The 16,795-nt window shown below is 39.3% G+C and overlaps 1 protein-coding gene and 1 long non-coding RNA gene across 2 annotated transcripts; both read left to right on the plus strand.

Moving 5' to 3' along the window:
* The first annotated feature begins 1,086 nt into the window (after positions 1-1,086).
* Positions 1,087-9,162, plus strand: ppic (peptidylprolyl isomerase C). Its single transcript, XM_085180777.1, has 6 exons — positions 1,087-1,354; positions 3,042-3,155; positions 4,549-4,642; positions 4,751-4,818; positions 4,936-5,052; positions 7,596-9,162. The coding sequence occupies exons 1-6, from the start codon at positions 1,250-1,252 to the stop codon at positions 7,722-7,724; spliced, it is 627 nt and encodes a 208-aa protein (XP_085036903.1). The 5' UTR covers positions 1,087-1,249; the 3' UTR covers positions 7,725-9,162.
* On the plus strand, positions 5,059-5,739 carry LOC146506268 (uncharacterized). Its single transcript, XR_014877270.1, has 2 exons — positions 5,059-5,523; positions 5,556-5,739. It is a non-coding gene; the product is annotated as an uncharacterized LOC146506268 (long non-coding RNA).
* Positions 9,163-16,795: the final 7,633 nt, after the last annotated feature.

Consider the following 16,795-nt stretch of genomic DNA (forward strand, 5'->3'; position numbering starts at 1 on the left):
TTGGTCTTGGCCATGGCGGAGTTTGGAGTCTGACTGGTTGAGGCTGTGGACAGGTGTCTTTTATACAGATGATGAGGTCAAACAGGTGCCATTCATACAGGTAACGAGTGGGGGACAGAAAAGCTTCTTACAGAAGACGTTACAGGTCTGTGAGAGCCAGGGATTTTCCTTGTTTGAGGTGACCAAATACTTATTTTCCACCCTGATTTACGAATAAATTCTTTACAAATCCGACCATGTGAATTCATGGATTTTTTTTTCACATTCTGTCTCTCACAGTTGAAGTGTACCTCTGGTGCAAATTACTGACCTCTGTCATCATTTTAAGTGGGGGAACTTGCACAATCGGTGGCTGACTAAATACTTTTTTGCCCCACTGTATGGTGCATGCAGATATACGTTATAGCTAGTTGGCTTTTATGGTATCTGACGAAGAAATCAAAGGGATACTGCACCCTAACACAATAGCACTAATTACTTACAAGGTAACTTTGCACTTACGTTTACCCCGCTTTGTTGTTTATTTTACTTTAAATGGGACCAACATTTACAATTTGAACATATTTCTGTATTGACGAAAGGTTTGAAACTAGCGATTGACACCACAAACTCATCATGAAAGTGTTTTCTGAAGTCACAGGTGGGAAAGGCTGGCAGTGAAAGAAAACTCATCTCCTGTTGGTCAACAGAAAGAATACATGTTTACATTGCCTTTACTACTCAAACACAGAGGCTTCATCCATCTTTTATATACAGTCTATCACTAATATAAGCACAGATTTTTATTACAGATGGCAAAATACAATCCTGACAAGATAACATTTTTGCTGTTTTGAAATCTGTGTAACACCCAGTGGAGGATTTGACTACACATGTACACTGACAAACAACTTTCCGATCACAAGTCATTAGCCAGTATGCATACTCTGCATTATCCTCCTTCATGACACTATATCATCATAAACTATAATCATCAAAATTTCTCAAGTCTTAACATTTATTTTCTCTGCTATTCTTGTTTCCTCTTCAGTCTCGTCTTTTCCTTTCACTCTGTCTGCTCTCTCTCCCTCTCAGTAGGCAGGTCTTTGGTCCAGACTCAGCCCACAGGGGGGAGTGGTCTTATGATGTAGCCGGGTTATGAGCGCCGTTCCCCGGCCAGCCTTCCAGCTGTGACTTGCTGTGACTGCCTCTTTATCCTCTCGCCCTTTCTGCGGTTCTCGCAGCAGGGGCCTGTCTCCGCTAATCAAAGATGGAGCTCCGGACGAGCCTCCCCGCTCTCCTCTTCCTCTCTGCCGTCGTCCTGCAGTCGGTGTCCGGCGCAGTTTCACGGACAGGACCGAAAGTCACAGAGAAGGTGGGTGCCGATATTTTGCCGCATTTATTTGCATTAATCCAAAACCGCGCAGGCTTCTTTTCCGCGTGCTCGATCTGCATCTTCTCGTGGGTTCACGGCGATCCCGCAGAAGTGCTGTACTACAGGAAGGGCACGCGCGCACAGGTCACCCGGAGTGCGAGGGGAGACGTGTCCGGTAACGATAGGAGGCCAAGGCTTCTGTCTCCGTGATTCTTCGAGAATATGTGGGACACACACGCAGCTGTATACGTGTCAATTGAGATTAACTTAATGCGCAATGCGTTTGTCCGCAGGCGAACACACGCGCACACTCTTAGATAAATGTGACCTCCTTACTCTGAGGCTGTAATAAACATGCACAAACACTGAAAAGGCATGAGCCACTCAACATCTGCAAAAGCCATCTGTTAAACTCACATTCAGCCACATTCCTGCTTTTACTTTGAAATTCATTTAAACATGGAGCTCGTGCATGAAAGTGTATAAAGAGAAATCACCAGTGATTTTCAATAAAATTACCCGTATATCACCCGGCATGCCTTTTGGCAATTTTTTGACTACAGGATTATTCTCTTTTTTGCATTTACAGTTGCATCTACATACATCAGATTTCTTACATAAGGAACATTTGGTCTCTAAGTGTCTTTAGCTTTTCTGGCACCATGTTGGTATTGGCTAACCTCTCAAAAAAGCTTGATATACTTGGGTTGAGGCCTGTTGACATCTTGCACAGATACAGGCAGCACTTCTTTTCTTTATTTGGTTTCTTCTCAGTTTTCACCCTTGTTAACCTCTTTAGTGTCAATTGTAACCTTTGATGTTACATACTCTTTCAATTCTCACCATACACCAGGTGTGCCAAGGAGTGGATTTGTTATTATTATTATTATTATTATTATTATTATTATTATTATTATTAAGATGGAAAAGCTGCATAAAACCCAGACCTGAACTTTCAGAACCATTTTGCAAACACTGTGTTAACATATGTGGAGCTCAAACCCTGGTGTACTCTAAGGTGATGTTAAGGACCTTCTTTGAACAGCCATGAGATCCTGTCTTGACATTATAGCTGTTGTATTTCTTTTATACTGTGCTTAAAGGGTGCGTAGCTCTAATTAAACCACACATTTCTGTGATATGATGTTCTAAAGTAGGAGCTCTGGTCAGTTTTTGGAGCCACAGAAACCTGATACTTAAATGCAACAGAGATGGCAGAGGGAAACTGACTCCCTATTACGGCTGATACGGCCTCTGGTTGCAAAGGAAAAGTAGCACGCTTACATATAGACACAGAGGATGAGTGCTCAGTATAAACTCAGAGTTAAGTTTGCATAAGAGCATGGAAGTGTCTTTTGACTAAATTAATGTTGACATCCATGTGCTACATGAAGTTTTATCTGAACCTCTCCGGCTTATCAGATGGAGATGAGTCCTTTGGCGTCATGTTTACAAGTGGTCCTACTATTTGCAACAGTGGGATGTATCTTGAAAGTGTGTACAAGAGGAATGGCACTGGATGACGACTTGCTTGGTTTTCTCTTTTCACAGAAGCTTAGTTCGCCATCACATGTCTAGAAAAGCACATGGCTGCAGTACATGTGTGAAATGATGGCCATTAGTGAGCTGATTGGATGACAATACGTTGTATGACGCTTTATTAAATGACAGCTGTTTTGTTTTCCAGGTATTTTTTGACATAACGGTGGGAGGTCATGAGGTGGGGCGGATCGTCATTGGTCTGTTTGGAGAGGTCGTCCCTCTAACAGTGAATAACTTTGTCGCACTGGCAACTGGAGAGGTAGGATGATGTTGGACAAATACACATTTCCACGCACACTCATGTGATTATGGTAGATATTCAGCAGCCACTTCAACTGATACACCTTGCTAGTACTGGGTTGGAACCTCTTTTGCCTTCAGAACTTCCCGAATCCCTTGTGGCAAAGATTCAACAAGGTGCTGGAAACATTCCTCAGAGATCTTGGTTCATATTGCCATGACAGTTTCATCCTTGATTTGAGTTTTCCATTCCACCACATCCTAAAGGTGGTCTGTTGGACTGACATCTGGTGACCTTTGAGTGAATTCATTCTCATGACCAAGAGAACAGTTTAAGATGATCTTAGCTTTCTACCCTGTTGGAAGCAGCCATCAGAAAATGGGTGGACTGTGGTCAGCAACAATACTCTGTGTTGTGGCTGTGGTGTTAAAACAAGTGCTCAGTTTGTATTGGGGGGGAAAGTATGCCAAGAAAATATTCCCCCACACCATTAAACTGCCACAATCAACCTGAACTGTTGATACAAGGTACATCCAAATATTGTAGCAGAAACCAAGACTTATTTAAGCAGGCAATATTTTCCAACATTGGAAAATACAATGGCCATGAAAACAAACTGTGGCCATTGAATCCTGCGTGGTCTTCTGCTGCTGTAGCCCATCTGCTTCAAGGTTCAGCAATCTGTAAATTCAGAGATGCTCTTCTGCATACCTTGGTTAGCTATTCGAGTTACTGTTGCCTTTCCATCAGCTTGAAGGTGTCTGGCTATTCTCCTCTGAAATCTGGCATCTAAAAGGCCTTTTTGCCCAAAACTGCCGCTCACTAGATATTTTCTCTTTAAACACTGGAAATGATTTGGCAGAAACAACCCAGTAGACCAAAATACTCCAGTACAACGCAGACAACCATGCCACATTCACTGAAAGCAGCTTTCTTCCTCATTCAGTTGCTCTGATCTAAATGAGCTGCTGTCACGAGACTGGCAGATGAAATATGTGTATTAGCAAGTATTCAACAGGTGTAGCTAATTAAATAATCAGTGAATGTGCATAATCTTTACAAATTAATGTGTCAAATACAACATGCATGTGAATAGACAAACAGATGAAAACACACACTTAAAATTTAACGGTAGTGATGGCGATTAAATGTAGCCATCATCATAACCACAACATGTCAGTCAGAAAGTTAGAAATTAGCGTTGACATTGTTTCCAAGGTTACTTGTACAACATGTTTATATTTTAAGTTCTATATAACGTTTGGGACATACAAATGTATCCACAGGTGGAAAAATCTAGTTTTCACATCGATCACTTCTTTTTTTTGTTTTGCAGTTTCATAATTGTGTATCACTCTTGATGCACAGTGGTCTTTGTGTTGCAGCATTATGTTTTTACATGTCTCTGCAGAAAGGTTATGGGTACAAAGGGACGAAGTTCCACAGAGTCATCAAGGATTTTATGATCCAAGGAGGAGATTTTACATCTGGTGATGGGACTGGAGGTGGGAATGAAAGACAAAGTAGTACCTACACATTCAATTTAAACCTTTTTTTCATTTTAGGAAAAAAATCCACCACAGCTTAACTGAATCTCCTTTTTTTAAATCTAGGTCACAGCATTTATGGAACGACTTTTGCAGATGAGAACTTCAAACTGAAGCACCTTGGAGCAAGCTGGGTGAGCACACTCTCACTAGCAATTCATGTATTGGAGAATAAGGTAGTTGACTCAAACCTAAATATGACAAGTGATGACATGACGTAACAAAGAGTTGTGTGTGTAATTGTGTACCAGGTGAGCATGGCAAATGCTGGGCCAGACACCAATGGGTCCCAGTTCTTCATCCTAGCTTCCAAAGCTCCGTGGCTGGATGGGAAACATGTGGTTTTTGGCAAAGTCCTGGATGGGATGGTGGGTGGAACTTAAGATTTTGTTTCCATTAATCTTTTTCTTACATCTGGTTGCAGGGGAGAAGGTGTGGGTTTATTTGTGCAAATGTGTCCTGACTGTGAAATAATCTGTTAACAGCCTACAGGGTGAGCGGTGTGATTCACAAGTGGACCTCTGAGCAGAATCTCAAAAAACTTCAGAGATGCATAAAATGACCTCAGTGACAGCAGAGAACTAAAAACAATCCAAAGAGAAAATTAAAACAAAGCCAGAACAAATTAAGCATAAAATATATGAACAGAAATAGAGATGGGAAACTGTCAGATTGCCAACCAACCAATATTACACGCTGAAATGTTTTTCTTTTCTTTTTATGGTCATCGTTGCGCCTCTTAGATGGACCTAAAATGTTGTCCAGACTTTAATTTGTAATTGGCAAAAAAAAAAAAGCCTAATAATAATTGAATGGGTGGAAAAAGGCAGAAGCAAGGTGTCGACTAACATCGCCTGCGAAGAACCACGAGTAATTAGCAGTCCCATTCAAACATGTCAAAACATAAACAATTCAGCTGAATGAGCCATAAATGGAGATCAAAATAAGAATGACCAGCAAGATGAAAAATCACACTAAAGAGAAGCATTTGCATGTAATGCACAAAACTCCAAATTAATACAAATTGCACCTAAGAGACATTAAACAGCTGCATATCCTCGCAAAACTGGACCATCCTACTTAAAAGGAGAGCTGGGGTAGGCATTTTCCTGTCTGCTCAGAGGGCTCATAAAGTTCTGTTTCCTTCTCCCTTTTTTATTTATTTTTCTATTTTTAAAGGAGAGTACTGATGTTTGAATAATATTAGCTGAATACAGCGGGCATGGGAGGACTGGTTTTCAGGAAGCTCGAAGACTCTTCACTGAGAGCTAATGAGTTACTAAATGTACAAACTATTAAAGAAAGTAAGCTCACATTTAATTCTCTTAGTCCTTGTATTTGTTCTGAAAGGTCTGCCACAGGCAAACTAGTTTCTTGTATAGATTCAGGAACTCCACCCGTACAGGAAATAATCCAGACTTGGGCTGCATTCAGCAGGAGCAAAACTTGGCAAAGCATTAAATCAAGGACAAGGAAGCAACAAGAGAGATGAGCACAGGTATGCAAAGGCTATAGCTAGGGAAGGTCAGTATTAGCAATGTTCTGAGCTGTGGGGACTCAGCAGAGGGCAGGAAACTATTACTTAGGTTTCTAAAATTTACTGGGCTTTCTCTGAGAGTGTAGTAAAGTCAAAGTGCTGAGAAAATAATAAGTGTACTGTAACAAGGGACAGATTAAGATAAGTACTACACGTGGAAGTGGAAAACATGTTTTAATTTGGCAGGTTTTGTTCATCATTATCAGACTGAATCTGTCCTGGGTAGAAGAAGGTAGGAAAGGAAGAACATTTTCTAATCGTGTGCTGTAAAGGATTTCTGATTTTAGAGATATTATGCAAACAGAAGAAAGAAGTCCTACTTGTTTGTTTAATATGTGCATTGAAGGACATTTCCTGGTCAAAAATGACTCCAAGGTTCCTCACGGTAGTACTGGAGGCCAAGGTAATGCCTTTCGAAGTAAAAATATGGTTAGATACTATATTTCTACAATCTTTAAGGCCGAGTACAATAACCTCAGTTTTATCTGAATTAAGAAGCATGAAGTTAGCGGCCATCCAGGTCTTTATGTCTTTAAGACATTCCTGCAGTTTAACTAATTGGTGTGTGTTATGATCACATTGGAGTATATTAGATGGATATGATTCAAACCACTGCAGCGCAGTACCTGTAATACCTACAGCATGCTGTAATCACTGTAATAAAATATAATGATCAGCGCTGAGGTCCACTGTCAGAGGCCATAAGAAGATAATTTATAACCTTCACTAAAGTTGTTTCTGTGATGAGCTCTGAAACCTGACTGAAACTCTTCAAATAAGCCTCTGCAGATGATCTGTTAGCTGTTTGACAACTGCTCTTTCATAAAGTTTTGGGATAAAAGGAAGGTTGGCGATTGGCTGCACCAAAAATCTTCTAGTGATTGCTTTGATTCCTATCAGATTTCTGCATTTATCTGTGGTTTTTTATTTTTGGCTGCAAATACTTGCTAATTAATAGCATAAATGTGACAAAGTGTGAGAATATTTGCCTTCAAAGTAAAAGTTGTTTTAACCCCACAGCCAGTATGTTTAAAAAGGTGCAATTTCCGGTTTGGATTGTACTTTCCATAGTTTTATTAAAGCTCCTGAGAATAGCAAGACATTGTTTGCAAGTCCATCACTTGCATTCCAACTAAGAACACAAGAATTAGGGAATGTCCGTTTTTTTTCCCCCTCACAGCCTGTGGTTACCAGATGGTCAAACGCTAGTTTTAAGACCTGTGTGAATGGGACTTTAACGACTTGATCTGTTGTTACGTGTTTAGTGGAAATACTGCACTGCATGTTAAAGGTGACACCTAAAACAAACTGATGTGTGATTCACTGTCACTAAAATAAAGTATCTAACCTGCTTCTGTGGATCTCCTTTTGCAGGCTGTGGTTCACACCATTGAGCTTCAGGACACCAACGACAGGAACCTGCCATACACAGAGTGTGTGATCGTCAACAGTGGCAGGATCCCCGTTAAAGAGCCCTTCGTAGTGGAGGTGGAGGGCTGGTAGTTGCCAATGGTGCAAGACTGTCTGTAGGAGAAATATAGTAGAAAATACTATACACTAGTGATTAATCATTAGTCCTACTGAAAGCGTGCCAATTATTATTATTTATTTTTTTTAAATATTCCTTTCGTATGTTAACATGCTCTTTCTGGGGTGCTAGCATGTTGGATTGGGTACTTTTTAACACACTTATAACTAAAAAAGTCTGAAAATTTCACCAAGCAAGCTCATACGATGCTAACTGGGAACATATTAACTCACAAGCTAATGTTTACATGCTAACATACACCAGTGGCTAATGTTAACTAAGAGGTACTATACATGTTAAGTATTGTAATTCTTAACATGTATAGTAATAATGAGCTTGCTAATGCTACCTTGCTAGCATTTAGCAATTGTGGGTCAAGTAGTTAAAGCAGATCGTGACTTCTGATTGATTTCCATTGTATGCAGATGTAATAAAAATTGGAAATTTCTATTAAGTTATTAACAGAAATTGTTACAGTAGCTAAATAACAGGTATTAACTTACTGAGAAAACAGGAAAACGGTTCAAAAGAAGGTGTTAAACCTGGATGCCAATGTACAGGTTCAAATATTAGTATTAGCATTGTATTAGTATTAATTGGTATTAATATTAATATTAATTTGTCATTCTTAGACCATCAAATGGAAGCTTTACATTTCTGAAATGACCCATTTCAAAGTCGTGGCAGGGAAAAGGAAAAACATATCAAAACCTCAAAACACAAAGTCTTTAACAGAGGAGTCGTGGCAGTGGGTGAGTCGATGTGTTCAGTATTTATCAGGTTCACTGTGGTAAATGCTAATGGTGTTACACATTAGTATACTTCAATACTTTACGTGGATGATGCCAGTTAGTATCATCTAGTATTAGTAACAAATAATGAAGACACTGTGTAATCTGCCGTCAGAAACACTTATGTAGCATTTGTTGCCAAATCATTCTTTCTTTGCCAAATGCACTTCCTATGCATCTATTTGATAAATATCAGAATTTTAAAATCCGTTAACATGCATATGCAAAAAATATGTAGCACATGTCAAGTGCCAAATAATGTTTTTTTTGTTTTTTTTAACATTGCATCACTGTAAACATAGAGTTTGCATTGTGCTTGGGAATACATTATGCACCATATCATGTTTGCAGAAACTACAGCACAAACTGCACAGGATGAAATGGTTCAAAAATTGCGAAAATGAGTTCTGTACGGACGGTTTTCAGTGACGTTGGTTGTAATGTTGTTGTAATGACCCCAAAACTGTCATGGTAACATACTGTAGAACATATTCGTGTGCCACTGCAGCTAATACAACATTTAAACCTCTTTAAGAAACATTTTTTTTCCTTTATTTCAGCAACAATAAAGGAAAGTGCCAATGAGTATGTTTTCTACAATAAAAATGTTATTCCAAAACAACCAGAACTAGTCTTTATATTTGTTGTTACTTCTTGTGTCTCTGGCTTTTCACCATTCACCTACCCTGAGCCATCAGCTGATCCTCTAAATTCAGGTAGCTGTGCTGATAAATTCTGTGTCATATCAAGTGGAACAATTGAGAAGCCACTAAATTATAATAAAATTAACATTATAGACACTACATTGTAAATCACATTTTGGGTTTTTTGTAAGCCCCTAACATAAATGACTGTTTAGGTGGTTTTTGACTAGGGCTGGGTATCGTCACTGATTTCTAGAATCGATTCAATTCCGATTCACAAGGTCCCGAATCGATTCGATCCACGATTCGATTTAATTCGATTCGATTCACTTCGATTTGAATCTGGGAAATTTTGACAGTCAGAAATATTATAATTCAGATCAGTACATTTACATATTTTTGTATCTATAAAAAGGAAGCTGACACACGCAAGACTTTATCAAAGGTGTGAGCATCACAGCAGATGCCTTTGTGTCAAAGTAGCTGAGGATAAAACACAGAAAAACATGAAGGTGATTTTCCTGACCTGGGATTTTATAAAAATATTCTGCAGTACATCAAAAACGAAAGAAAACCATTAATCAACATATGAACATTACCTCTGAAGTTACAGCGGTTTTATTAGAGACACGGCTGAGCGTTTTGCATTTTGCATAATTTTAAAAACTTTAAATTTGTTCAGTATTGAACGGCAGAAATTAGGTTTTCTTTTCGGAAGTATATAAAACGAAAAAAAAACGTCGGCCGACAGCGCTGTAAACAACGGTAGACTTGTGCGTAACAAGCAAGCGAATAATGCAGAAAACAGTACAGAGAGAGAGAGAGAGAGAGAGCTGTGGTGAAGCAAAACAGTAAAAGTAAGAGTGAATACATGACAATGTTTTTGTGAAGCGTAGTTTGGATCTTCTTTTGCTGCTGGTTCGGTCAATATTGTTTGGAGAGACATCAAACTAACAGCTTCAGAATCAGCGCATTAAGGGCGTGAACACAAAGCGCTGAACCGCCGACAGATCAGAATCAGAGAGCTGTCGGCTTTCAGCCCCGACCGTGAGAAAGGTGACATCTCACTGATTCTGATCCGCGGGTCGCGCTGTGTGTTTAAGTCTTTGTGCAGAATCCGTGTTCCTGCTCTCATTTACTGTCTTAGCTGTTTGGTGGTTGTTGAAATTTTGTGAGATTTCACCAGAGATTCTGGCATTTCGGGCAAAATAAATTTATATTAAAAAATCGATTCAGGATTTTAATGAATCGATTTTACGTTATCCAAGCCAGAATCGATTTTAATGATAAATCGATTATAAAAACCCACCCCTATTTTTGACACATGCTACGAACACGACCCCCTAAATTATACAACAATATACCTCCTACAAGCAGTAAAAGCATAAAAGTCCCCTTTTAATAACTGTAATTCGGATTAAATATGCTTATCTCATATGGATTCTGATGTGGTGAATTTTCATATGACAATGAAAATGGCTTATTGCTTGCTGCACTGGGCTCTTACCAACATCTGCACAGATGTTGGTAAGAGCCCATTCAATCCACACATGCCCATATATTAAGTTGTGAAACAATGAGAAATGACACAGAAGAAGTATTGAACACATGGAGAAAGGCAGGTGCAAAAAGGTATGGAAAGTCACGACACTAGCCAAAGTCTATCAGTAATTAGAAAGCAATCCTGCCACTTTGCATAAATTAATATCAGCTGGTTCAGTCCCAACTGATGGCCTATAAATAGATGTCACACATAAAAACTGAGCTCAAGACCTTCACAGCCTTATTTTTGCAAAACACCTGATTGTGACTGACACTGATTACAGAAGATTTTCCAGTGAGAACTGTTGGTGCCATAATCCGGAAGTGGAAAGACCATCATTTCACCATGAACCGGCCACGACCAGGTGCTTTTCACAAGATTTCAGACAGAGTAGGGAAAATAATTATCAGAAGAATTGTCCGAGAGCCAAAGGTCACTTGTGGGGAGCTATAGCAAAATCTGAAATCATCAGGTACAATTATTTCAAAGAAAACAATAGGTAATGCACAGCCCATAGCCTCTATGCACGCTCACCGTGCAAGACTCAATTGCTGAAGAAAAAGCATACTGAAGCACGTTTAAAGTGCATTTAGACAAGCCTGTAAAAACTGGGAGAAGACAGTAGATACGCCATGTTTGGAGGTCAAAAGGTATCTCACCTTAAAAACATCATACCGAGAGTGAAGTTTAGAGGTGGGAACGTCATCATGTACGGCTGTTTTGCCAGGAAATGGCACAAGCACGCTTCATATAATTGATATAATTGTGCTGTATATTAAACCCTACGGGTGGCTGTTTGAGGAGCGTTGCAGTTAAATGGTGTAATTATAGTTGGTAAAAGGTGAAGCTGCAGCGGAAGGCCGAGAGCTGACAGCTGATCTCTCAGCGCTGACACAAAACTGCTGCTAATGAGAACTACAGCGGGTGATTTGTTTTCCCCTGTTCTACAACATACACACATACACACACTGATACAAACAGATAAACACACACACGCACACACACACACGCAGGGGGGAAAACATCTTCGAACACAAAGGTCAAAATGGAGCAGAAATCTCTGGAGGAAGACAGGAAGTCGACAGAAAACAATGAAATATATCACAGCCGTCTGCCCAAAGCCTCCCGCCTTCTGAAAAGTCAGACCTTCACAAATGAACAAAATAAGAAAATAATTTCACTGACACCTGTTTATTACAGAGCAGCTAAAGAGGAACAGAGTATGGGAGAGGTATTTAAATAATCAGAAAGGTCGTTGGTTTGTTTGTCTGCTCAGATTGTTCACATTCATTTCCTGTCATGTTTCTGGTTTTTTCATTTGATTCTAAATGTCATTAAACCTACACGTTTTATCTCGCCACGATTCAACAGTTACTGTAATAGATTACGTCTAAAATTAACTAAAATTACTGCTTAAACATGACACCAAAGATTAATTTCTTTGAGCTGTGGGATATTGGATATTTTGTCATAGAGAAACATATTTTTGTGATTTCTTACAATTTTTCATCTACCTCATTCTTTCTAATTTCCTGGTTTTGAACTTCAAATCAGCTGTAAGTGGTGTAAAATTGTTTCAATTGTTACGTAACAGATCTTACGGCCTCATTGTGTTTCTGAGATTATGTGCTGCTTGGACTATTCTTTGGTTTCTTTGGTTTCTTTGCTCAAATTCTGTGGTCTGCTAAAATTGTCAAGCAGAGAGCAATGAGAGGCCAGAGTGTTGTTGGATGATCTGATATCGTCGTGTTGGTGTTGTCCCCAGATCATCATGAAAATGTTGTTCCAGGTCCAACATTGCAAGTGACCAATCACATTGTTGTGACGTTATTCTTTTGCGCGCCAACCCATTCGTGCATTTATGAAATTCCAATGTTGCAAGGACAATATCAGTTCCGCTTACCGTTTATTAAAGGGTTAGGGTCAGGGTCAGGGTTAGGGTCCGTTGATCAGCGGACAGAGGCGGTTTCTCGCAGCTTAAGTACAGTTTTTTGTTTTACAGTGGTTTTTCCCGAAGTCGCAAAAGTATGACGTCACAACATCCTGATTGGTCACTTGCAATGTTGATCCTGGAACAACCTTTAGTATGATGATCTGGGAACAACACCAACACGACGATATCAGATCGTGCGAGTGTTTTTAGAGACCACAGCAACAAGAAGAAACGAGGACTATCCTCTGATTGCAAAAACAAATCAGACTGTATCACGGTCCCTGCAATTACCCTGCTTCAGTCAAAGTTTTTGCTTTGATTTATCACCTTGGTGAAAACTTCTTGATGAACTTATGGTTTCAGTCTTTTTTATATAATCTGATTAATTTGAACCTGGTTGATTTTCTAAATTATAATCCCATTAAGAGGTAAATTAAACATTACAGAACTACTTCACATCTGGAGTCTAAAAAACTGCCTGGTTGAAATAATGGTGGTCGTGTTTTTTTTCTATGTGTACTGCATGTCTTATTTTGTCCATTTGTTATGAATTCATGAGTAGTTTTGAATGATTTAAATTTGAGGACATGTAAATCCTGGCTTCAAGCTTCCATTCTTTTATGTTTTCAGTACTTAGTCACGCTGCTACAGTGAATATCAAGCTGTAAAGATGACTAATAAAGAAATTGTGGAAACTTAGACGTGCCTTAAGATTCACTTAGGACATCCAAACCTTCATTCATCTCATAATTCTTAAACGATCATCTGTAGATGCTTAATTGTATGTGATCACAAAGTTGCGGCAAAAAGTTTTCCATTTGAAACCAGTTAAAACAACTTTTGGAATTTAGAAACCAACTGTTCTGACCTGCAACTCACTGTCAGTGAATTAAAGGTAAATAGAGACATTTAAAATAATCTGTTTTAAAGGTTTGAAAGCTACTATGTGCTAATAAAATAAATAAGGGCTCTGCTCATAGCCTGTAAGACTGGAAGCTTATTTTAGATGTAATATAAACTCACTCAGAAATGTCATTTTTTGATCCTGTTACTTTCCTCTCTCTGAAACTTCTCAGCTGAGTCTATATTTCCTAGCTGGGGTTGTTTTATTTTTCCACAGGAACACCAGGTGAGACGACGGACAGATGGACAAACTACCACCTTAAACATCCACCACCTCCACATCGGCACGCCGTGGAGAAACCCCTTTCTGTTTGTCAGCCGATATAACAAGACTGTCTGAACCCGGCGAAGGAGCCGAGAGCCGGAGATGGAGGGGGGGTTTAGGAGGACGGAGGAGAGAAACAAAACACGATAGAGAGACACAGAGGGAAAGAGACGGAGAGGCAGAGGACAGAGAGAGAGAAAGTGGTGGTAGGTTTTTAAATGGTCCAGAGGGATACGTGTCGAGGAGGAGGAGGAGGAGGGGAACGAGGGGATGCTCCCACAGTGACTGCTAGTTGTTATATTGGGGATCTGTTAGTGGATCAATGAAAAAAGAAAGAAAGAAAAGAGAAAGAGGGAGGGAGGCTGCGTGGAAGGATGACAGGCCTCATTACCACCAAACCTCAGACAGTGATGCCTCTGTGTGTGTGTGTGTTTCTAGTGGTTTTGTGTGCACATTTTTACATGTATACTGTGTGTATCCCTGTGCTGAGAGAACCCCATTTACATGCATGTGAGTGTGTTTGTCTCTTCTTTCTACCTCTGTATAATCCAGTGTGTGTGTGAGTGTGCGAGAGTGTGTGTGTGTGTGTGCGTTCACTCCCAGTGGGCCTCTGTAGGAGAAGCAGAGGATGATGGGACAGAGTTGTTTAAAGGTCAGCTGCAAACACATCATCAGACAGAGAGAGTTGCTCTGAGAACTAACAGCTAACCTGCGCACAACCAACACCCAACCCCAAATTAAACTACCCACAACAGCTTATACACAACTGTGAGGCTGTATTCAGGCTGTTATCTAAGAATAATTATTATATTTTTTCTTATTTTTATATTTTATTAAACAATTCCTGTTGGTAATAATGCAAAAAAATATACAATTGAAAAAGTATGTTATCACCATTTTTTCCCTCTACAGAGGATAATATAACACCATTAAGTCAGATGTCTTCTCAATCAGTGTGCAACAATATTTGCCACCATGAGATAGCAGTAATTTTTTAAAGACCTATGTGTGTGTTACGGGGTTGGCATGTTTACAGTAGCATAAATCGCTGACTTGTCAGCCAGGAGACCTTTGTGTTTTGCACTTTGCTTTCTTTTCTGTTTTGTTTTTCATTTCACCTATTGGTTAGTTTTCAGTAATAGAACTCCTCCGTTTGGGTTAAGAAAAAGATTTGACCTAAAATATGCCCCTAGCAGTGACCCTGCTCTTTGACAGATCTCTGGAGTGGCAATCCTCCCGACAAATGCCATAGCTCGGTGTGTTCGAGCACAGATGCCAAAAGACGTGAACACCAGCCACACCGCTGATCGAGGTAGGAGAATGGGCCCTCCTGTAAGGTCTTTACTTTATACTGGGATTTTTATAAAAAAGAAAAGGTGTCCTTCGGGTTGGTGCCTTGACATATTGGTAGTGGACACAAAACTCACAACCCGACCCTCCGTACAGTTTGTGGACTTATGTTGCTCTCTGAAGCAGAGCCAGTTTTTGGGTATGTCCGCAATAATTGCTCCTCACACTGTTCGGGTTTCTACTGTGTAAACTAAGTGAGCAAAGTAATTCTCACATTTTTTATTAACTTCAGTTTCTACAAAATCAATTCCAAAAATCTTTGGGAAATAGTCTTCAGTAAAACAATCTACAGTTTGAACTCAAACCTTTCAGCCTTTTGAAGTGAAATGTACTCTTTTCTAAAGCTCTTTAAGTTATAAAGGACATGAGATTTTTTTTAGAGCTATTTATTACTGGAGAAGTGCATTTTGAGGCCAGTGAAGTCATAAACAGGAGTCAAGCAAAGCCTGAAGTGTCCCAGGTGTAAATGGTGATCATAAAGAAGGAAATATTATACTCGTTTTAGACTAATTGTTCTTCTCGGACATTACTTTGCATTATTTACAATTACAGTTTTCTGCTTTTATTTTTTATTTTCTGCAATATTTGCTTTATACTGGGGCTAGGTGTACCCATAGACAATAAAAGCTGGATGGAGCTTCAAGTGAATCCAACCTGCAGAGCCTCTATTCTGTCTAATGGCCAGCAGCAGGCAGTTCCTCTGGTAGCAAAACCCTTTTGGTTGTCTGTAGAAAAGGGTGAACTCCCTTCATCTGTGACTAGGGATGCACCGATACCGGGGCCAATACTGTAAAATGTGTGTGTACTCATACTCGTAAAAGTTGACCGATACCATGAACCGATACTAACTTATTTCATTAATCAGAGGGTGGCTTGTCATTTTTGTTGTAGTCTTTTAGATTGGCCACTAGGGGGACATCCCGCGCTAAACAGGCACAAGGTTAGACGAGTCAGACACTCTGCAACAATTTAAAAGTTTATTTTATTCTCAAACCTAATTTGTATTTATTTTATTCCAAACAGAAGTGTTTATTTATTATTCTGAAAGCTCGAGACAGTGCCAATAGTTCAGTGATATTTTGTTAAATTACAATGTGGAGACTCAATAATTTAACAGAAGTGCTTATTTTTCACTTGAAATTTTTTTGTGGTCATTTTTATTAAGATATTATTTATTATCGGCAGAGAATAAAATAAAACCTGTCTTCCAATTCATTGCATTTGTGTGTGTGTGGTAGAAGTATCGGTTTTTGTACTCTGTATCGGCAAGTACTCAGATCCAAGTATCGGTATTGTATCGGTTTGAAAAAATTGGTATCGTTGCATCCCTATCTGTGACCCCTGTTAGCACTTTCCTGATGACTTTCTGGGCTCAGTCCCCAGTTTTAAGTGATAGTGAATAAAACTGTGACCATATTAAGGATATCTCCTTTAATTGACACCATACTGAGCCATCTATAAAAAGCTAACATTAAACACTAACATTAGAATTAGAAAATTTTGCAATGCCTAATATGACAGGATATATTATTTTTGTGAGTACATCCGAAACACACTAGATTCAGTCTTGAGTAGAAGTCCAGAGTTTTCAAATCTACAGGTTTGTTCGAACGAAAA

This window comes from Neolamprologus multifasciatus, chromosome 12 (genome assembly GCF_963576455.1).
Source record: "Neolamprologus multifasciatus chromosome 12, fNeoMul1.2, whole genome shotgun sequence".
NCBI classification, from domain to species: Eukaryota; Metazoa; Chordata; class Actinopteri; order Cichliformes; family Cichlidae; genus Neolamprologus; species Neolamprologus multifasciatus.

Bases quoted from the DNA above. Each gene is read 5' to 3' on its own strand.
- ppic (XM_085180777.1), top strand. From the start codon at position 1,250: ATGGAGCTCCGGACGAGCCTCCCCGCTCTCCTCTTCCTCTCTGCCGTC. The intron at 4,819-4,935 runs GTGAGCACACTC...ATTGTGTACCAG, and splicing joins AGCACCTTGGAGCAAGCTGG to GTGAGCATGGCAAATGCTGG. The intron at 5,053-7,595 runs GTGGGTGGAACT...CTCCTTTTGCAG, and splicing joins GCAAAGTCCTGGATGGGATG to GCTGTGGTTCACACCATTGA.